This window comes from Nilaparvata lugens, chromosome X (assembly GCF_014356525.2).
Source record: "Nilaparvata lugens isolate BPH chromosome X, ASM1435652v1, whole genome shotgun sequence".
NCBI lineage: Eukaryota > Metazoa > Arthropoda > Insecta > Hemiptera > Delphacidae > Nilaparvata > Nilaparvata lugens.
In genome coordinates this window covers 97,464,520-97,487,683 of record NC_052518.1, presented here as the reverse complement: position 1 = coordinate 97,487,683, position 23,164 = coordinate 97,464,520, and the positions used below count along the sequence as shown (strand labels likewise).

The 23,164-nt window shown below is 34.1% G+C and overlaps 2 protein-coding genes across 2 annotated transcripts in view; one reads left to right on the top strand and one right to left on the bottom strand.

Annotated features, from left to right (window-relative positions):
- The window catches only part of LOC120354853, a 347,717-nt gene that overhangs the window by 144,347 nt on the left and 180,206 nt on the right, over nt 1-23,164 (bottom strand). The gene's annotated exons all lie outside the window — the stretch shown is intronic.
- The window catches only part of LOC120354854 (THO complex subunit 6 homolog), a 39,315-nt gene that overhangs the window by 14,772 nt on the left and 1,379 nt on the right, over nt 1-23,164 (top strand). The window contains exon 5 of the mRNA XM_039442778.1: nt 11,953-12,114. Within this exon, the coding sequence (XP_039298712.1) occupies nt 11,953-12,114 (162 nt within the window). The remainder of the gene's footprint in view (nt 1-11,952; nt 12,115-23,164) is intronic.

The following is a 23,164-nucleotide window of genomic DNA, read 5'->3' as shown; positions in this document are numbered from 1 at the left end:
CTTAAAAATATAAAAATTTCCTTTACCTTTATGAAAATCGTGTATTGCCGAAAATACATAACTTACATAAATAAGATATATACTTAAAAATACTCTTAGCAACCTTTTCTGATACACTCTGACTTCGCCGCACCACTATGTTTTGACCGATATTCTGGAAGGCAACAATTTTAGTCAGATGATTGACTTATAAAAGTGATATTTCTCAGGAGAAAACTTCTGAATTAGAAGAGATTTTCTGAATGAATACTTCTTCTAACAAAGAGTTACAGCAGACCCAAATTGATATTTAATCCTATCTGTCTGTCTGTTCAGCAGATTAAGGGTAACCGTCCACTGGAACCGTATTCAACCGATCCGTTCGGCCTTTGGATCGGTCGAATCTGCCGGCCGTCGACTCGGCCGAATACGGTTGTCCATTGGAACCGTTTCCCTCTGACCAATTCAGTAGTTGGCTGGTTGCCAGAAAGTGAAGTGGAAAGCTAGTTAGTAGCGAAAATGATTCTTCTTTGTGTGTTTACAAAGTCTGTGAGATTTCATCCATCGAATGGATTTCGATGAGCTACTTGAAAGCAGAGTTAGTAGACAGTCTACTAACGTTGACTTGAAAATACCTACTATTTATCAATTATTCATTTATCTATTGTGGGGTGGCCTATTTAAATGCCTCACGATGCGTCAGAAAATTATGTAACGCTCCTTGGGGGGGTTCCTGTTTTTTTTTTTTTTTGACTTTAATAATGCCCCAGACGGAGGCGTCACACAGGAATAAAATCTTACACTCAATCCTCGGTGTTGTAATCTCAAATTTATGAGTATGTGGATGAATTCTACAGAACACCAGACTGAGAGATGCAATATAAGATTTAATTTAATAGTCCAAATCGCGTGAGACACAAACTCCTGCACACCCTTGATCTGTTCAATGACTATCTCTATGAGAATAATATTCTTTGCAAGTATGCGTCGTAGTGTAGCAATTGCTAGACACCAGATTCAGAGACCTTAAATTATTACCTTTATTGTGGACAGTGCACAAAATCAAACAGGTCGAGCAAGGAACTTGGTGCATATAATTTGCGGGATTGCGCCACTAATAAATTCCGACGGTCTAGGCTAGGTTTGATATACCAAATGCCGTTCGGAAGATACTTCGCGGACAGAATCTTTCCAAGTTTCAGGCTCTATTGTATGATTCTTTACGCTGTAACTGTTTCTGCTCTGTGGTAGGAACTTTTATTCCTAAGTCGATGAAGGCACAGATAGAAGCTGAGATATTAGCAGGTAAGGACTGAGAACATATGATCTCGATCTGACCCCACTTAATACCTCCACTTAGATCTGTTCCTTGAACCAGATTTGGATCAATTATTTCAATGATTGTTTTTGATCGGTGCTTAACAAGTACAAACGTGCGAAACACAAAATCTGAAGGGCTAAAGAAATAATCGAACTCAGGAAGTGAAGTATAAAATTTTAAATATAATGAGCAGTAATAATAATTAATAAACAGTACAGTTTCAAGATTCAATAAACAGGTTTTGAATAATTTTCTGCTGACAGGCTTATAAAGCCTAAAGCTGTATCCTATACAAATTGTAAACATCTGAAGAAAATAAATTATTTGTTAACATTTTACAGTTATTTAAATCGACAATTCAATAGAATAGAAATTAAGTAAGTAGAGTAGATTAAATAAATAGTGAGAATCATGAGTGAGTAAATTGCGCAGCTGTGACAAATCGTCGTCTGAGTGTTATCTATTTTACACTGAGCAATACAAGATAGGAGTAAAAATGAGAAAGCAAGGATTTGCTAAGAGGAATTAATAACACAAAAATAAAGATTCAAATTTAACTTACATAAAGTAAGAAACAATTCAACTCAATGCATAATATGAATACAAATCAACTTACAAAATAATTAATAAAATAAACGCAACACAAGAGATATTTCATGTGTGCCCAACAAATTTTAGTTGTGTTGTGTGCATTGTTATGTTTTTTCGAAGTAGAATTGTGATATGTTGTGTTGAGATGAAACTAGTTCTGTTATGTTTTGTTTAGATCAAATTAGTATGTAGTGTTTTACTAAACTTGACACAACACACGGTTCCGTATCTAATTGTATATCGTATACAATTGGATACCATATCTAAATTGATGCCGTATCCAACTTGATACTGTATAATTAAAATTAACAGATCATCAAAACTCTTTTCAATTAATTTCTTAAATTCATCTCTCTTCTATGCTATAATGATTACACTTGTAAGTGTAAGTATGGTGTGTACTTTGACTTTGTTGCAGTGGCTCGCAGATAGTGTCTAGTGGCGAGGACGGCAAAGTATGCATGTGGGACTGGCGCCAGAGCTCGAGGACAGCGCAACTGGAGCCTCACACCAACCAGCAGCTGGCCAGGCCGCATCTGGGCAAGTGGATTGGCGACGCCTGCTTCAATGATGACTGGCTGGTAGGCCTTCCTCCATTTCATAAAATTCACTAACATTGTAATTCGGAAAGCTAATTTTCAGAAATAAAATAAAATGTATTCATCAAAAACAATTACATTGAAAATTAGAATACTATAACAATTACTACAATTAAAACAAATCACATATTACATTTAACAAATTGAGTAACAGATGTTTGTATTAAAAACTTCATTAAGGCCGGGTTTCACCAGGAACTAAACTTGTCGTTAGAGAAAGCGTAAACTCCAATTAGCCCTTAACTGACAAAATCGGGTTTCACCACACTCCGTTAGAGCTAATGAGCTGTTATAGAGTTAACCGGCCAAATTTGGTCAGTCAACATCTATAATCTGTCGTTAATAAAAAATGGAGGCGTTCTGTTTACTGTCTTGTTGAAAGTAGTTTGTTGAAGTTATGTTTAAATATTTATTCCTGGCTTTTACGAATATTTTATATTATATTTATCATATTATATTTTATATTGTTGTTTCAATATGGAAAGGCCAAATGCTAAAAGAAGAGCATACAAATTGGCATTTGAGAGCTAGACCTAGATGGATAAGAGAAAGGTTCATGATTTTCATAATTTGGACGAAATCGACTTATTTTTCAATAAGATGCGTTCTTTCACTGTTCATGAATGTTGGGTCCCTTCTTCTTTTAATAGCTTTAGGCAACACAACATTGACAGAATGGCTAGAAGACATCCTGTGAAATTTGAAGTTTTACTTATTTATTTAAAAAAAACAATCTATAGAACAATTATTAAAACACTACAACCTAAATTAAATTTCATAAATCATACAACTAAAAAAACTGCACTATAATTATTATTAATTAGATACTAAAATTTGTAGGCTAATCTCCACTCAAGTTGATGAACAAAACTTGTGGTTTCGGAATCTAGTTGGATTTTCTAGGTTAGGTTTTACATGTGTCATGGCGGCGCACTGCCACCCTGATCCACTCTAATCTGTCGTTTCGTAAAGTAACATTAGTTTACGTTGGTGAAATCAAATTTCTTAATCTTTCGTTAAAGTCATCAGTTAGTGTTAATTGGAGATTACTAAGCAAAGCGTTAACATGGATTTGGTGAAACTCGCCTTAGAGATTAGAAACTCTTATGCACTTCCTCTTAAGGTGAAAACATAATAAACTATAAAATAGAGCGCATCAGAGAAGGTAGCGGAGAGTGTTAAAACTAGTAGTTCTATGAACAGTAGACATCGCGCAGTTATAAACAACAGCTTCTAATACTGTCCATCAGAGTGAATACTGTCCTGTCTTGTCGGCGAGATATCGGTGTGTAAACGGCTAATAGCTGTTTGGGTTGCTGTATCGACAATGCTAATAATTTGTTGTAAACAACTATGCTAGTATCATCAAAAGCTTACCGATTTCAAAACAGAGAAAAGTCGGGGAAAATACTATGCTACTTCGAGTTATAGATTTCATGCATTTAAAAATACACTGGACAGCTGATTTATGATGAATAATTCTATAGTCGAATTTTTACGGTAATATTGACGTATGAAGGAGACTCCTTTTCTTTTTATATCATCCATAAAATGCAAAATTTCAAAAAACCTTGTAATCGACGCAAAATTCAAAAATTTCCTTTACCTTTATGAAAATCGTGTATTGCCGAAAATACATAACTTACATAAATAAGATTTATACTTAAAAATATAAAAATTTCCTTTACCTTTATGAAAATCGTGTATTGCCGAAAATACATAACTTACATAAATAAATATATACATCAAAAAACATAAAAATACTCTTAGCAACCTTTTCTGATACACTCTGACTTCGCCGCACCACTATGTTTTGACCGATATTCTGGAAGGCAACAATTTTAGTCAGATGATTGACTTATAAAAGTGATATTTCTCAGGAGAAAACTTCTGAATTAGAAGAGATTTTCTGAATGAATACTTCTTCTAACAAAGAGTTACAGCAGACCCAAATTGATATTTAATCCTATCTGTCTGTCTGTTCAGCAGATTAAGGGTAACCGTCCACTGGAACCGTATTCAACCGATCCGTTCGGCCTTTGGATCGGTCGAATCTGCCGGCCGTCGACTCGGCCGAATACGGTTGTCCATTGGAACCGTTTCCCTCTGACCAATTCAGTAGTTGGCTGGTTGCCAGAAAGTGAAGTGGAAAGCTAGTTAGTAGCGAAAATGATTCTTCTTTGTGTGTTTACAAAGTCTGTGAGATTTCATCCATCGAATGGATTTCGATGAGCTACTTGAAAGCAGAGTTAGTAGACAGTCTACTAACGTTGACTTGAAAATACCTACTATTTATCAATTATTCATTTATCTATTGTGGGGTGGCCTATTTAAATGCCTCACGATGCGTCAGAAAATTATGTAACGCTCCTTGGGGGGTTCCTGTTTTTTTTTTTTTTTGACTTTAATAATGCCCCAGACGGAGGCGTCACACAGGAATAAAATCTTACACTCAATCCTCGGTGTTGTAATCTCAAATTTATGAGTATGTGGATGAATTCTACAGAACACCAGACTGAGAGATGCAATATAAGATTTAATTTAATAGTCCAAATCGCGTGAGACACAAACTCCTGCACACCCTTGATCTGTTCAATGACTATCTCTATGAGAATAATATTCTTTGCAAGTATGCGTCGTAGTGTAGCAATTGCTAGACACCAGATTCAGAGACCTTAAATTATTACCTTTATTGTGGACAGTGCACAAAATCAAACAGGTCGAGCAAGGAACTTGGTGCATATAATTTGCGGGATTGCGCCACTAATAAATTCCGACGGTCTAGGCTAGGTTTGATATACCAAATGCCGTTCGGAAGATACTTCGCGGACAGAATCTTTCCAAGTTTCAGGCTCTATTGTATGATTCTTTACGCTGTAACTGTTTCTGCTCTGTGGTAGGAACTTTTATTCCTAAGTCGATGAAGGGCACAGATAGAAGCTGAGATATTAGCAGGTAAGGACTGAGAACATATGATCTCGATCTGACCCCACTTAATACCTCCACTTAGATCTGTTCCTTGAACCAGATTTGGATCAATTATTTCAATGATTGTTTTTGATCGGTGCTTAACAAGTACAAACGTGCGAAACACAAAATCTGAAGGGCTAAAGAAATAATCGAACTCAGGAAGTGAAGTATAAAATTTTAAATATAATGAGCAGTAATAATAATTAATAAACAGTACAGTTTCAAGATTCAATAAACAGGTTTTGAATAATTTTCTGCTGACAGGCTTATTTGAATTGGTGCTATGATGCTGGGCTATCATGCACGTTGTTTTTACAAAGTTTAAAAATTCAGAAAGATAAATTATAATTCCAAATGATTTAACTAGAAAATATTACAATATGTGAAAATTAATCAGGGTCGTGGTTCAGGCAGATAAGGACAGTTAAACGACCACAAAACTTACAATTATAAATCAGTACACTTATCTTAATAGCACATTGACTAGCCAGTTTATTTAGCGAAGTAAAATGGAAGTAATTTTTGTACTTTTCGAAGCGAAGGGTGGGGCCCCATAAAATAAAAAAGAAAACTCACGTGATCCTTCTTGGTATGGTAGTTTCTTTGAATTAATTTCGATTCGATGGTTCGTCCAAACTTCAATCTTCAGCACATGGGAGATTTTCTTTATAAATTAATTATTTCCTTCACTAATAAAAAAATGAATAATAAAATTTAGATTCATGGAAGTAATCAATTGATAGAATAATTTTACAAATATAACGAATAATATTGCCTCAGGTATAGGCTAACAATTTAAATACATAAATTTAACAAATAAGAATCTCACTAGAAAAATGGTAACTTTTGAGAACAAGGTCTTTACAGTGAAGGCATTGAAAGAGAAGTAGTGTCTCTCTTCTCGAAAAACTCTTGCTGAGCAGTTCCTTCTTACTTAATTTGCTATTGCTGGAAATAGTATGACATATACATCACGTCATAGATGAGTAAGAGAATAGTTCTTGCTTTACAATAAATAAACTTAAATTATCTGCCTTTTATTAGTAATTAAATTCTCTTCATATTTCTCCTTATTCAACATATAATGTGTTACCGCATATGATAAAGCCTTCTCTAGTTGCTGATAACAAAAATAGAATATCATGTTTGAATATCATCCCTTTTTGGTGTCATTTTTCTGACCTATTATTGGCCTACATAGATTTTTACATCGGTCCATGCGGTTGATTCTATAATATTAATATTTCATACAAAAGATTCTTATTACATTAATAAATAACAAAAAACTATTATTACAATTCTTATCAAGGATAATGCTTGTATCATGACCATGCTCGCTTTTATAATATATAACATGTTGTATATTTTCATTAATAAATTATTTTAACAATAATAAATATATTTTTTTATTTTGAAACTCTTATCCTTATTACAATAATTATTGATTTTTAGATGTAATTATATCATCGTTTTGAAACGTAAGTTCAGCAGTACGAATAATTCATTTTGACTAATTTCTTGACTGCATTCAAAACAGCTGTTCACTAAAATAAACAAAGTTGTAACCTCCAAATTTGATGGTTGACTATAAACAATTTACAAATTATTTGCAATATATTATAATTTTCAATAAATAATTCTTCCAAAATATGCCGTATATAACAGTGCTCTTATCTCAGTCACAGCTGTTGATAAGTGTAATCTTCATTGCTATCTGGTAACAGTACATTTGATACTCTTCCTAGCCTTTGACAATAATAATATATTCTATTACTTAGATTTATTTTATTTCATAGTCTCAATAATTTTAAGATGTCACACTATCTATTCATTTATTTATTACATTTCACAATCACAATATCAATATTATTATAACACAATTATTTCTACTTTCTAATTCAGTTTTTCTTCTCTTAGTTTTTTGTTAGAAACAAAATAGATTAACTCATAATTACCCTAACACATTAAAATAACTGATAAAAATCATCATTAAATATTCATTTATTAACTAAATATCAAAAACTTAAAAACAAAATATCTTAAAAACTTAAAATGATATTGTATGGATGACTTTGGAGGGTTATTTGAGGATGAACGCTATGACACAATAAATTATAGAGTATGATGATGTGTTGAATTTTCAGTCATTGCAATAGAATAATGCTTGTAAAACATCTTTATGACACAGAACAACTTCAAAAAACAAACAAGACTGTGGAACAATTTTAGGTCAGGAACACTAGTTAGAATAGAATAGAATAGAAAATATATTTATTGATACAAGAAACAGCATAACATGACATTCAATCAATAATAATTTGATGATTACACAAATATAATATATATTATGACATGACCTGTTGGTCGTCTGCCAAGTTGAGCTATTTTATTGATTTAAAATTTACATGCAAGTATTTGAAATTGAATTTTATCCAATTTGAAAAATTCTAAATTCTAAACAATTTTGGAATCAATCAACCAAAGAGATCATGGCAACAAAAGTATTACATATGAAATTACATTATACTACATATGCAGGAGTAAAAAAAGAAAAGCAGTGAAACCATCAAGTATTATATTCCTGTATTAGCATTTTTCTGTAAGCCCAAGCATTCCTCACAAAACCTATCAGCGCCCTCCAATCACTACCATTCAAAAACCCTACCACCTGATCCTCTGATAGCTCTCTATCGCCTAAATGCGCTCCTCTTATCTCTGCTAGTACTGGACACCTTCCGATAAAATGCATTGTATCCTCCCTTTCCCTCCTATTGCATAACGTACATATGGTCTGAATTCCCTCTCTTCCCACACTACTATTCAAGTACCATAGACCTCCCCTTGATCTGAATATGATTGACTTCTCATTGCGGGTGAGATTGGCTCCTATATAATTATTGTGTTCGGTGATTGGGTTCAAACTTGAATAGACAGTATAATTTACAGATTGCCTTGCTCTTTCTCTCCATTTCTCTCTACATTCGTTTTTTATACATTCGTTAATATTATTCAAACTTTGCCTTAGTACATCCCGCATTCCTTCCTCCCATCTTGGCAATTCAATGTTATATTTTTCAGCCTGCTCTTTCCACACTTTATACCATTCTACTTTCTGTTCAAACATTTTCTGAGCAAGTTTTCGTGGCAGCCTGTTTGGTCGCAAAGAAAGGGTTCTTATAATATAGCTGTAATGCATCTCAAACAAATAATGGTGTAAATTATACTTATTGACTTCCAAATAGATGATATAATTGGGTGTTGATTGCGGTAACGAAAATAATTTCTTGATAAAGGCTCTGTGTAACCGTTCTATTTCTTCAAATTGCTTATATCCCCACACCTGACCACCATAGCTCACAAGAGCTCTTACCACCGCATCAAACATTACCCACTTACTCTCGATGTTTATTTCATTTTGGGCCACAAAACTATTCCACACATTATTCAATGCAAACTTTGCCACTGACACTCTCTCTCTGACATGCTCACTGAACGCCAACTGAGGAGTGAATGTTACGCCTAGATATTTGTACTTGTTTACAACTCCGATCCGCTCTTCTCCCCAGTACCACCTCTCATGATGGGCCAGTCTCCCTCCCCTTCTCATCACCATTATCTTAGTTTTGTCGGTATTGATTGTAAGTCCCCACGTCTCACAGTAATGTTTCAAACATATTATCATTTTTTGTAATGCTTTCGGCGTGGATGCAATCAGAATCAAATCATCGGCATACATAAGTCCTTTAATATTCAACTCGTCCACCCATATCCCTTCTTCCATATTATCAAAAATATCATTAATAAACAGGGTGAATAAAATCGGGGACAACAAGCAGCCTTGTTTTAATCCGTTCTCTGTATAGAATGCATTACTCAGCCCATCCTTCTTATTTTGACTATTTCTACACCAAACAAACGCCCGTGTATTCTCATATAATTTCTGGACAATTCTCAAAAATTTGCTAGACAACCCAATCTGAAACAACTTATAAATTAAAGCATTACGATCTACTTTATCGAAAGCGGCCTTGACGTCAACATACAAGCAATAAACTCTATCTTTCCTTCTCCTCAGTTTCAAATTGATGATGCTGTATAAACTGAATATATTATCCACTGTACTGTATCCTTTTCTAAATCCCGCCTGTTCCTCATTTATTACTTCATTTTTTTCTACCCATTCGTTTAATCTATTCAGAAAAATTCCTGCGAAAATTTTTGCAAATGCATTGATGAATTGTATGCCTCTGTAATTAGCAACTTCATTCAAATCACCTTTTTTATGAATTGGGAAGATAACCGCTTCCGAAAAATTGTCAGGCACCAATCCTGTATCATAAATATAATTATAAAAATTGAGCAGCAAATTTAAGAATTGATCTGGAGCTGATTTGAAAAATTCTGCCGGTATGCCGTCAGTGCCTGGAGCTTTATTACATTTTGCCTTTTTCAATACCAAATTCAGTTCTTCTTTCGTTATTTTTGCATCTAGTTTTTCGTCCTCTATGAACGGTATGGCATATGCTATTTTATCTGCCTCAACTTCAACGGAAAGTAAGTTTTTAAAATGTTTGACCCAGCTTCCAATATCTATCTGGCCTGTACACTTGAAGGATGTTCTTTTAAACTTTTTCACCGAGTCCCAAAACTGTTTCGAGTCGCGCACATTTTCTAAGCATTTTCTAATATTATCATAATACACGGCTTTTTTAGTTTTACACAACTGAATGTACTTTTTGTTTTCCTCTGCATAGATTTGTCTAGCTTGCTGACTATTCACCCTCCTAAAAAGTCTAAGACAGGCAAAACTTCTTTTTCTCGCTTTATCACATTCCCAATCAAACCATATCTGTTTCGCATGTTTATTTTCTCTCTTAGAAATTCTTGCATTGTTACCCGCTGCTTCATAAACGATATTGATAATCTTTTCTGCGGCTTGACTACTATCGGGTGACAAGATAACATCACAGCTGCTCCGCGATAACTTATTACGGTACTCTGTTGCATCTACTTTTGACCAAATCAGCTTGGGCAATAGCGTTAAATTATCACCTATTGAATTCGAAATGTCTCCTTTCAATCGAACTACTATTGGCATATGGTCAGAAAAACTTTCAGTCAGGACTTCAAAACTATTTACAGCTGCTAGTGTACTCATCGTCACACAACATAAATCGATAACTGAGCATCCAACACTTGTAACATAGGTAAATTCTCCCTTATCATCTGTTGCTGTCCTCCCGTTTAACACACACATATTAAATTCCTCACACATATTGAGTATTCTACGCCCATTCCTATTCAAATTTTCATCTTTAGAATTTCGTTCAACATTTATCACCCAATCTCTCTGCATAATTTCATCCGGTATTATTTGACATTTCCCTATGCGTCCATTAAAATCTCCTAACAATATTAAATTCTCACCCATCTCTCTGCCTTCTAAGAATCCATTCAGTTTGTTAAAGTCAGCACTCCAGCTTTCTCCTGGCGTTAGATAAACTGACATAATATGAATTTCTCCATATCTATCACATTTAAGAGTTATTACTGGCCACTCTTCTAAGTAAGTGAATTTACAAGCTTCCCTCCTATTATAGACAGACCTATAAGCCATCATTATTCCTCCCTTTGCCCTACCAAATCCTGACGTTCTAGTTGCTGGCACCCAAAATATATTATATCCTGGAAAATAGCCCTCTAAACGATTAAAATCTTTCTCCTCGACAAACGTTTCGCATAGAATAAAAATATCATAATTCTTTAGGAAATCAAGAAAATAATTTGAACTCACCTTCCCTCTAAGACCCGCTACATTATAAGCCAACACACTTAATTCATTTATTCCTTTTACCTGGCAGACGACCTTATCCTATTCATTAGACTGTTTATTTGAGCGTTCATTAGATTGTTCATCCTTCTTCGAAACATTATTAATTATTTCAGTAAAGTCCATCTTCAGAATCCGATTCAATCTCTCCAGCCCATCCTCGTTTCCACACCGCAGACCATCCTCCGCCTCCCACGTGAAGATATGTCCCTCAACAATCAGCTGTTCCCCCTTCACAACAGAACTCCGCACGCCACTCATCTTCAATATTTCTTTTTTGAGTGTAAATAGTCTATTACGCCGTATTCTTGTCGCAAGCGAATAGTCTTTATAACACTAGTTGTTGTCTCGACTAGTTAGTTCGGCCGGATAGAGCCGGAAAATCCCATTTAATTCGGATCAAAAAATTTATCGGCCGGAGACAGCCGTATGAATCTGTTGCAATGGACGAGCATCTATTCCTTTCTTTTTGGGGGGATCGTTCGGACGAGTTCGGTAGTTTTCGGCAGATGCTAGTTCGGATCAAATCGGTTCCAGTGGATGGCCCACCCTATAGTCAATGCGGGGAAATATTTTCTTTTTTATTATATTTTGTTTGGTTAAAAGTGTTTCTATTTTGGGAATGGAGAATTGAATTTTAAATAATTTTGTTGATTTTGTAGGTGTGCGGCGGAGGTCCCTACCTGTCGCTGTGGCACCTGCGCTCAATGAACCTGATGAACCGGTTTGCCAACGTGGAGGATAGCGGCATTCACGTGGTCAGGCTGTGTGATGACCGCATCTTGGCCGGGGGAACTTCGCCCTACTTCTATCATCTCTCTTTCTTCTCTCTTATCATCTTTCTTTCCCAAATTTAGTTTTTTTATTTTTGAAAAAGTATTCTGTATCATAGAGATAGAATGCTTCTATAGTGAGATTCTCTTCAAATTGTCCTCCTTACACCGTTGCTTCCAATTGCTGTTGAAAGTTTCAATTAGTCTCACTACTATAAGCAAATATAGCGTATAGTCCACCTACTTTGGTGTGTTAGTAGTGTCATGGATAAAGGACATGGATGCAATGATGCATCTAATTAACTCAATGCAACTTTTTCAATTTGAACTAACTATTTCTTTCAATTTTTCATTGTTTCCAACTCGGGCTGACCAGTTGACAGCATTATTCCACAACATTGCCATTCGTCCTAGAGCATGACATTTGATTAGATGAGGCTGTGGTTAACTGCGCGGATAACTGGATACTCTGGGTAACTGCACAATGTCCTCTGTTTATACCAAGGTACCCAGAATAGAAGGTACTGGCCACGCGCATCTCGATCTTTTAATGATCAGTGTCAGATGATCGGTGTGACGTCATTGGTGCTCTAAATATCTATTCTTCCTATCTTTTCAATGTTAAATTAAACAACTTTGTAAGTCTTTTTCTCAAAAAGTAAATAACTTTCTACTCCCATCGACATCTCCTACGATTCATACAATATTTATCTTAAATTTTTCTAGAAATACAATACTTTTGGAAGGCTGGATCTTTCAGAATGATCGATTTTGTAAGAGCATGCACATCGAATACCTGTTGCTCTCTTATTGAAAATTAACATGCTTTCCCTGGCTCTCTTGTAATTCAATTACTCAATGCTAATGAATTTGATAAATCGACCTTTGTCGAAGGGATTAAAAAAATGAAAACATTGATTGCACTATAATATTATTTCTCTCACAATCCCTTATCTTGTCTGTGTACTGTAAACTATATCAATGGAATATCTTGCCTAATCCCTTGGGAGGATCTCTTTTTTCAGGTAAATTATGGCTTTCACATACTTGATCAGGAAATAGTTTTCTGGTTGAATCTCTCTAATTGGAAACTAAAACAAAATATAAGGGCGAATATATATTATTAAAGCATGCATACCGCGTGGGGAATTCTCAATAATTGAGAATTGTATTGAATATGTCTTGCTCTCGTATTGTGAAACACATATTTCTCATTTATCATTTGTAAGAGGAATTCTCAATTGATACTTGTTCTCTTATTGTAAAACTCTCATTCTTTATTTGTGAAAGGGAAAACTAACTCTTCATGATCCAATAATAATGTATTTGATAAAAATGAATCATAAATTGAAAAGTATACGTATGAATATGAATTCATACTATGAGTATCCTACAATATATTCTTTCTAATAAACTCAACTCAATGGGACAAGTGATTGGTTGAATGCCTGTTTGAAAGACTACGAAAGGATGACAACCTCTTCAACCAACTCAGAGGGCATTTCTATTCTACAAATTGAACTCTCATACACTTAAAACAGGAAAATGTGTGGTAAATTCCAATTCTTTTCAATCTCCACATTATTTTCCTATAACCGGAGAGATAGGAAACTATCTCTTGGGCATATTTAAAGATATTTTTTTCAAATTGCAATTTATTCAGTTTATAATGCATTTATGATGTGAGTGTTATACTATCACCCCAAACTCTCATTTGTTCCATATTGGGGCTTTCTATCACATAGCGTGTGAGTGATGTATATGTGATAAAAATTATGTTTCTAGATTGTGCCTTGGTCACTGAGTAGAAATAATTTTGAATCCAAAGTTCTTTATCGAAAATTCAATTGACATTTAATTGTTGATCAATCCAATCGATTGTTTATAACAAACAAAATCATTAAATATCTTCTTATCAATGACGTGGAGACAATGCAGGCTTTAGAAAGAATGATAAATTTCCAAAATATGTTTTTTCAATCTTTTTTTATATGAATCTTACATAGAAATGGTTAGTCTTTTTCTGTTAACAATTTATAAAAATTATTGATGTTAAGTGAATTAGTGGATAAAGGTGGTGAATAACATGTTTTGGGTAAATGAGATACATATGAGTGTCACTCTACAAGCTACATAGTTCCCAAAATTCTTTAATGTGAACAATAATAGCTGAGATTAATTTCATGTGTTATGAAGTGCAGTCTAAACAACATATTTGAAGGATAAGGAAGGAAAGTGGTGCGCTTACCATCTTCATCCATTGATCATCCACATTCTCCTTCCAAATCACTGATGGAATGCCCTGCACTAACAACCTTTATTCTCTGCAACCGCTCTTGATTTCACTTTTATCAAATTAATCTTAGCTTTTCCTTTATGTCTTCTGCATTCAGATTGGTATTAGAATCAGTTTTGGAAGGATAGATATTGGTTGAGTTTGCAGAAGAATATTACATTAGACAAAGGATCAGCTCAAATGTGGAAATGTGTACAACGTAATAAATAACGAGAAAGCTCAAGATAACTATTAAAGTATTCAAGCCAAGCCTAATTATTATGATGATGGAACAGTGATTGACAATGACAGTGACAATGAAATATATGCCTATATTATACATTCAGAGAAATACATTCAGTATCTTTTTATCAACTTTTTAATTGTTGGGATATTAAAACTTTGAATAAAAATCTACAGTGGAAAACCTTTGAAGCCATTCATCTTTTCAAATGTTGCTAAATTAAATCTATTCATTCCTACAACGAGTATCCCTTCTCGTAGTATCAAATGAGAGTTCTCCATCTCCAAACCGGTATGCCCTTACATTATCGAGCATTCTGGAAGATCTAGGAGTTCAAAAGTGATGAATTTCTAAAAAAAAATGAAGATAAATCTGGTATAAATCGTAGGAGATGTCGATGGGACTTGAAAGTTATGTACTTTTTTAGAAAAAGACTTACAAAGTTACTCGAGAAAAATAGAGATAAATATTGTTACTATCGTATTTTAATATAACTTTAAAGTGAAAAAACACTCACATTCTTTGGTGTGGCGACGACCGTTTCGTGCTGGTATTGCACATTTTCAAGCCTATTGAAAATATAATCTCAGAGTTCATGTTTGGCTTGAGATTGTGCAATACCAGCACGAAACGGTCGTCGCCACACCAAAGAATGGGAGTGTTTTTTCACTTTAAAGTTATATTAAAATACGATTCTATTTTCAAGCAATACGAGTTTAATTTTCAAGCCCAACCAACAACGCATAAATATTGTATATGACCGTAACACACATCTATCACCTCGTTGAAGTATGTGGATTTGTGTATATTATCTTCTTACTGAATTAAGAGTGCACTCCTAAAGGATTAAAGATGTTGAACCGGCAAGATGTTCTACTGATTCTATGTAATATACAGTAGACTACGCAGACAAGATATCAAGGATTTTGAGAGAAATAGTATTATACTTTAATTGATGTTTTCACGTTTATAATCCCTTATTCAAAGATCGATTTATCAAATTCATTAGCATTGAGTAATTGAATTACAAAAGAGCCAGGGAAAGCATGTTAATTTTCAATAAGAGAGCAACAGGTATTCGATATGCAGGCTCTTACAAAATCGATCATTCTAAAAGATCCAGCCTTCCAAAAGTATTGAATTTCTATAAAAATTGAAGGTAAATATTGTATGAATCGTAGGAAATGTCGATGGTAGTAGAACGTTATTTACTTTTTGAGAAAAAGACTTACAAAGTTGTTCAATTTAACATTGAAAAGATGTGAAGAATAGATAGAGCACCAATGACGTCACACCAACCAGCTGGTTCGGATATGTTACTGCGCATCTTTTCGTGGCCACTACCTTGTACTCTAGGTACATTGGTTCATACAACTACTAGTTGAATAATACAGGATGTCCCAAAAGTAAAGTGCCAAACTTCGGGAATAGGTTCTATGGGTCAAAACAAAGAGAAAATGTGGATTTTTTTCCAAAAACGCTCCGTTTACGAGATATTTGCCATTTTGTATTTTTAACAAAATCATTTTTATCTTCAAATTTTCCCAACCGATCGCTATAGAAATCGGTAAGTATGCTCAAATAAGAGAGATGAACAGTAAGAAAAATATTCAACTTTGTCCAATTCGAAAATTCAAAATGGCGGCCATTTTAAACTTTCAATCCAAAATTGCGGGAGAACGGTGATAGATAGAGAAATTTACGAAGAACAATTTTTTTCAGAAAATTTTATTTACAATCAGTCAAGACCAAAAAATGAGAATCGGAAAAAGCATAAAAGAGATATTATGAAATGTGTGTTGCAAGGCAGCAAAACATCAATTCATTGTAAATATTAAGGAAGCCTACCAGTCTGTATTAACATCAAATTATGATTTTTTCTGGATAGAAATAAGAAAGAGATGAACTGTTGGAAAACGAAAAAATCATAATTTGATGTTATACAGACTGGTGGGCTTCCTTGCTATTTACAATGAATTGATGTTTTGCTGCCTTGTAACACACATTTCATAGTATCTCTTTTGTGCTTTGTCCGATTCTCATTTTTTGGTCTTGACTGATGGTAAATAAAATTTCCAGAAAAAAATTGTTCTTCGTAAATTTCTCTATCACCGATCTCCCGCAATTTTGGATTGAAAGTTTAAAATTGCCGCCATTTTGAATTTTTGAATTGGACAAGGTTGAATATTTTTTTTACAGTTCATCTCTCTTATTTGAACATACCTACCGATTTCTATAGCGATCGGTTTGAAAACTTTGAAGATAAGAATGATTTTGTTAAAAATACAAAATGGCGAATATCTCGTAAACGAAGCGATTTAGGAAAAAAATATTCCACATTTTCTCTTTGCTTTGACCCTTAGAACCTATTTCCGAAGTTTGACACTTTACTTCTGGGACACTCTGTATTTTGAATAGTGAAACCACTCCCGTAGTCTTCACCAGATCGATTAATTTCCTGCTTCATAAGAAAGGGGATAACGTAATTATTGTCTTTAATTAGAAAGCTATAAGTTTTGTTAATTCTTCTGTTAAAGTGGTTGTATAAAAGAATAAAAAAATGTATAGAAAGGAGAAATGGATGAGAGTTTGGCAGAGCTTAAAAAAGGGTTTGAAACAGTCGATAACACTTCACAGTATAATATATTACTAGTTGAGTGTGGAGAAAAATTCATCTTATTGCTTCTCCCATTTGAATTAGTGTAGTGCAAGTGGTTTCAAGTGAAAAAGCAGAGCAGTGATTGAGTGAAACAATAAAATCATGCTTTATATCACTATTATATAATTTAAGTACATAATATTATCATTAGCAGTAAGAGATTCTAGTGAGAGTTTCACTGTATAATATTTTTATTTAGTAGGTTAGGTTCGATAAAATTTGCTCATTAGTCTCATGAATAGATAGCAATAGTAAAAAAACATGATTCTTAATTGATTCAAAAGCTGCGTTTGATAGAGTTAAGCTTTTTTTCACAAAGTGAATAATGTTACTATCGAATAAATGAATACAGATGATAAAGAGCCTCTTCCACTAAACAAACTGTCCAGTGTGGTGTGAAGGAGGAGGAAAAATAAAGATCCAATATTGAAAATGGAGGCAAGCAGAGTGACTTGATCCGCCTTAATTATTACTGATTTCTGTGCATGACATGTGAAAATATAGAGAGAGTCTTGTACATAGATGGAATTTAGAAAAAAAATATTTGAGGATTGTGGCACGTGCTGGCTAGATCTCACGGCATGCTGCTTTTTGTTTAAAGGCGGATAACTTATTGTCTTAAATTAGAAAGCTATAACTTCATACATCAATGTATGTTGTGCGGGAGGGAGAACTTCCTTTCATATATATGGGATTGGCAGGCCTGATCTGCCTGTAATAATACGTAGTTTGATCTGTTCTCTAATATTTTCAATTAAACTAATTTTACTTACGTTCGAAGTTATTAAGTGCTGTTTTACGAAAAATATGAAATAGGGTTTTCCCAGGGAAAACTGAAACAGTTTCGCTGGCCGTATGATTTTCTTTTCGTGAACGATTTGTTAACTTGTCTAGATTTTAACCTCACTCTTTGTGCCAGATGAACATTGCATTAACGGTAAAGTGACGTGAATTTTGTTACAATCTTGTGCATGTTTGATGAACAACGTCTACCTCTGAGCGTGTTGTGATCATATTGCCGGCAAGCAGTCAACGAAGATTTAACAATAAACTTGGTGCGATAAGATAAAAATTAAAGTTTAGCCTCCTACCGGCGCTAGAGCGTTTGACTATCACCTGTTGACATTATCGTTTGTTTACACCGGTATCCTAGCAACGATCTAAGCGCAATTTTTGAATTTCAAAATGAATGAACGCTTAGTGACCCAAATTAGACGCGAAAAAGTAAATAGTGACGAACAGAGGTTGGAACTCAGTGATTTAAAAAACGAACTGTGCAACGACTTGGTGATTGATTTCGCTATAAATATCAGAAGTTCACTTGCGAGTATTGCAGATATATCAACGGAAAATGTTGTCGCTGACGTAATACCGCATATTATTGAAGTGCTAAATAAGTTGGACAATGTAATTTCAGACAATAGTGACCTAAGAAAAACGCTCACAGATATATCAGATGAAAATGAATCGATGGGTAGGCTTCTGAAAGAAGAGAAGAATAAAAGAAAGGAAAATTTTGAGGACTCTTTAGTGTATGAGGAGTGGGCTGAGAAAGAGAATAAAATGTTGAAAATTAGTATTGAGGTTCTTGAGACGGAAATAAAAATTTTGAAAGAGGATCTATTAAACAAAACTGCGATAATTGACGAAATGAATAATCAAAATAATTTAATGGGACGACGAAATGATTTCAATAATCTTAGTATAAACCATCCTCAAAACGATTTTATTAGGCCTAGAATTACGAACAAATCTAAAACCCTTCATAGAGAGTCGAATGCTATTCCAGTGAAAAATAGATTTGCCCTGCTTTCTACGGAGGATTCGTCAGTTTCTGCATGTGGGTCGTATGTAAATGAATGCATGATGGGAACGGAGGGCCACCTGTGTGCAGACACAACGCCAGTGAACCGAAACAAAAAAGAAAACAATTAGATATCAAGGAAAGCAAAAATGAGGCTAAAAAACTATTTACAGAAAGGAAGAAGAAAAGATTGACAGTTTTATCTGATAGTCAAGGGAAAGAGCTAAGTAGATACCTGACAAATCTAGGAGATGAATTTGACATTTTTGTATATTCGAAACCAGGAGCAAAACTCAAACACATAGTTCAAGACGGTTTTAATTTTATTAGTGATTTCACAGAGAAGGACACTGTTATACTGATGGGGGGAACCAATGATTGTCATCGTAATGAACCTTATCAATTGACAGTACTTCAGGGATTAGAAACACTTTTGAGATTCAAGCTAAAAACTAACATTCATGTTTGCAGTATTCCTCACAGATACGATGAACCTGAACTCAACAAAAGTATCTTTCATGCTAACTCCATCTTATCAAAGACTTTCGAATGATTACAAAGGTGAACTCGGTCTTAGCTTCAAAGATATAAACTGCTTTCTCAAGAGATGGCATTTCGCCAAACATGGTCTTCATCTAAACAGACGAGGAAAGGCGGTGTTGGCAAATCATCTACTGACGCAGGTCACAAAGCGGACTAAAATTGATGGCGACAGGATCAACTCTAAGATGACTGGTGAGAGACTACGAGTAGGCCTAGATGCAGTCCCAGCCCAGACTCCGGATTCGGTCCACAACTCTATGATAGTGAACAGTCATCCAACACGAAAAACAATCCCAGAAGTGCACTCACCTGAAACTAGCCCTGTGAACTTTAATGTTGTAGGAGTCAATGATAGTGACATTGAAAGTATATCATCTGATTATGTTGATGTAAATTTTTTAGGAATGGACGAAAAATATACAAAATAATCAACTGAATATATTACACTGGAATGTACAGGGAATAACAAAAATTAACAAACTAGATGAAATTAATTTATTCTTTGAAAATTTAAATGTTAGGCCTCATATTATCTGTCTGTCTGAGCACTGGGTGAGAGATGGTGACTTATTTCTATTAAATAAATTCCACAACTTTTAACTTATTTCAAATTTCTGTAGATCTGAGAAAATTAGAGGAGGCTCTTGTATACTAGTTAGGCAGGATATAGATTGTGAACCAATCAAAGATTGTACAAAGTTCAATCTAGAGCAATATTTTGAATGCTGCGGTATTAGAATAACAGGGATTTTGAACATTGTTGTCATAAATATTTATAGACCACCCATAAATTCCAAACTCTCATTAAATAAATTTTTTGATCGTCTTAGTGGGCTGTTAGAGTTATGCTCCAGAAAATTTTCAAGACACAAACTAATAATAAGTGGAGATTTTAATATAGATACACTGAAAAACTCACTTCCCTGTTCAAGTCTAAGTGAAGTGCTAAGCTCTTATAATTTAACCCTACATTTTACACAGGCAACTAGGATTGCAAAGGACTCTCTGACATGCATAGATAATATAGCATCAGACTCAGCAATAAACAAACTAATGTGTAAAAATTCAATAATTGAAACTTGTTTGTCCGATCACACAGCACAGTTAGTTCAGTTTCCTTATAATACATTGACGTCTTTTAAATCATTTCAATTAAACTCCAAAAATTCAAAAAAAATTACAAAACTTATAAGAATATTTTCTAAACAGAACATCTCCAAATTCAAGCTTTTCTTGGACCAAGAAAACTGGACAGACCTATATAATATGCTCAATTTAACGTCCGTCTAATTCTAATACTCTATACAAGGTGTTCATTCGAATAGTACTATCACACTTTGAGGAATCTTTTCCTAAAAGATGTACAACAGAAAAAAGTAGCGCACAAGAAATTAAAGGATGGGTCACACCAGGGATTCGTATATCACGTGCGAGGGCCAGAGAATTGCACAACCAGACTAAAAATAATAACAATTTTGAATTTTTGCAATACTTCAAAAATTATAAGAGAGTCCCTGTATCAGAGCTGCAAAAATAAAATATAATAGCAACAGAATAAAGAATGCATCTAACAAAACTAAAATGGCCTGGAAGATTGTTCGGGAGGAAACAAATATCAAACAAGATGATAGAGAGCTAACAAAGGTATTTCCCAATAAAAATATAGCCTAGATGATATTTTGAATTCTTTCAATGAACATTTTATCAACGTTTGTAGCACACTAAATCTTATTCCGGACATACACAAAGCTCTAAACTACTGTAGAAAATATCCAAAATCAAATAATTTGCTCATATCTTTAGAACCAGTTACAAAAAAAGAGATAATTGAATTAGTTAAAAAAATAAATTTATCTAAAACACCTGGCTGGGATGAATTTCCTCCATTCCTGCTCAGAATTTGTGTGTTATCATTAGCAAAGCCAATGGTGTCTCTGATTAATTCTTCATCTAGAAGTGGAGTGTTTCCGGACTTTCTAAAATATTCAACCGTGATACCAATATTTAAAACGGGCGATGAAAGCGAATTCAGTAATTACAGACCAATTGCTATTTTATCAGCATTTTCTAAAATTTATGAAATGGCAGCTGCTCCCAGATTAATAAAATTTTGTGACATGAACAACTTACTTCATACGGATCAGTACGGTTTTCGTAAGGGCAGGATTACAACTGGGGCCATTTATGAATTCATATCAAGTCTCTCATTGGCTGTTGATGGATCGCAGTTTGTTGCCGGCATCTTCTGCGATTTATCAAAGGCATTCGAATGTGTGAATCATACTATTTTGTTGGAAAAGCTTCGCTGTTATGGTGTAGTTGGGACAGCCTTCAATTGGTTCAGCTCTTACTTGAATAATAGACAACAATGTGTGAAAGATAAAGAATCACTTAGGTCTTCTTCCTTTTCAAAAATAATGAATGGAGTGCCTCAAAGATCAATACTTGGGCCTCTATTATTCATCATCTATGTAAACGATTTCCCTTAGTCAGTTTCCCAATCAAGACTTATAATGTTTGCTGATGACACGACCGCATTAATATCAGACAAAAATCACAAAACTCTAGCTGGTAACATAAAAAAAGACCTGGAAAACATAACTGATTGGCTCAAAGCAAATGGCCTCTCTCTCAACTACAGTAAAACAGTAAAACTTATCAGATTGAATTTAGTTACAGAAGAACCAACTTGAGAAGTTCTCTCCCTCAAACTGATTGGCTCAAAGCAAATGGCCTCTCTCTCAACTACAGTAAAACAGTAAAACTTATCAGATTGAATTTAGTTACAGAAGAACCAACTTGAGAAGTTTTCTCCCTCTTTATGATAATGGACTAAAAACAGCTAAATCTTTAAAATTCCTAGGAGTTACAATAGATGAGGGACTAAATTGGAAAGAACATATAAAAAATCTCTCGACGAAGTTGAACCGTGCATATTGTTATTCTCAAGCTATCTTATTCAGTTGATAGAAATACACTCATCACCATATACTATGCCTATGTCTATTCCCACCTATGCTATGGAAATATTTTCTGGGGAAACTCGACTGACAGCTATAAAATATTTTTAATTCAAAAAAAGATCATTAGGGTGGTTTTTGGTTTAAGAGCTAGAGATACATGCAAATCTATTTTTCGGGAATCGAAGATCCTCACTCTGCCTTCCATCTACATATTTCATTTGTTAATATTCATAAAGAGTAATATCCATAAATTTAATTTTTGCACAGACAGACATAACTATTCTACGCGTAATCAGAGCTTGATATTATACCCTATTCACAGACATGCCTCTTACGAAAGAAACCCTTCTTATTCAGGAATAAAATTGTATAATAAGTTACCCGAGGCCATCCGTAAAATTGATTCATTGCCGCTGTTCAAAAAAACTATCAAGTCAATGTTAACTGAGAGAGTCTACTACTCAGTGGCAGAGTTTATTGTTGATAGATTTTGAGGTGAAACTTATTCTATTATTATGAATAGTTTTATAACTGTGACTTGAAATGTTATTGATTTTATTTTATGATTCTATCATATATGTTATTGTATATTCTTATGTACCTATATATTATT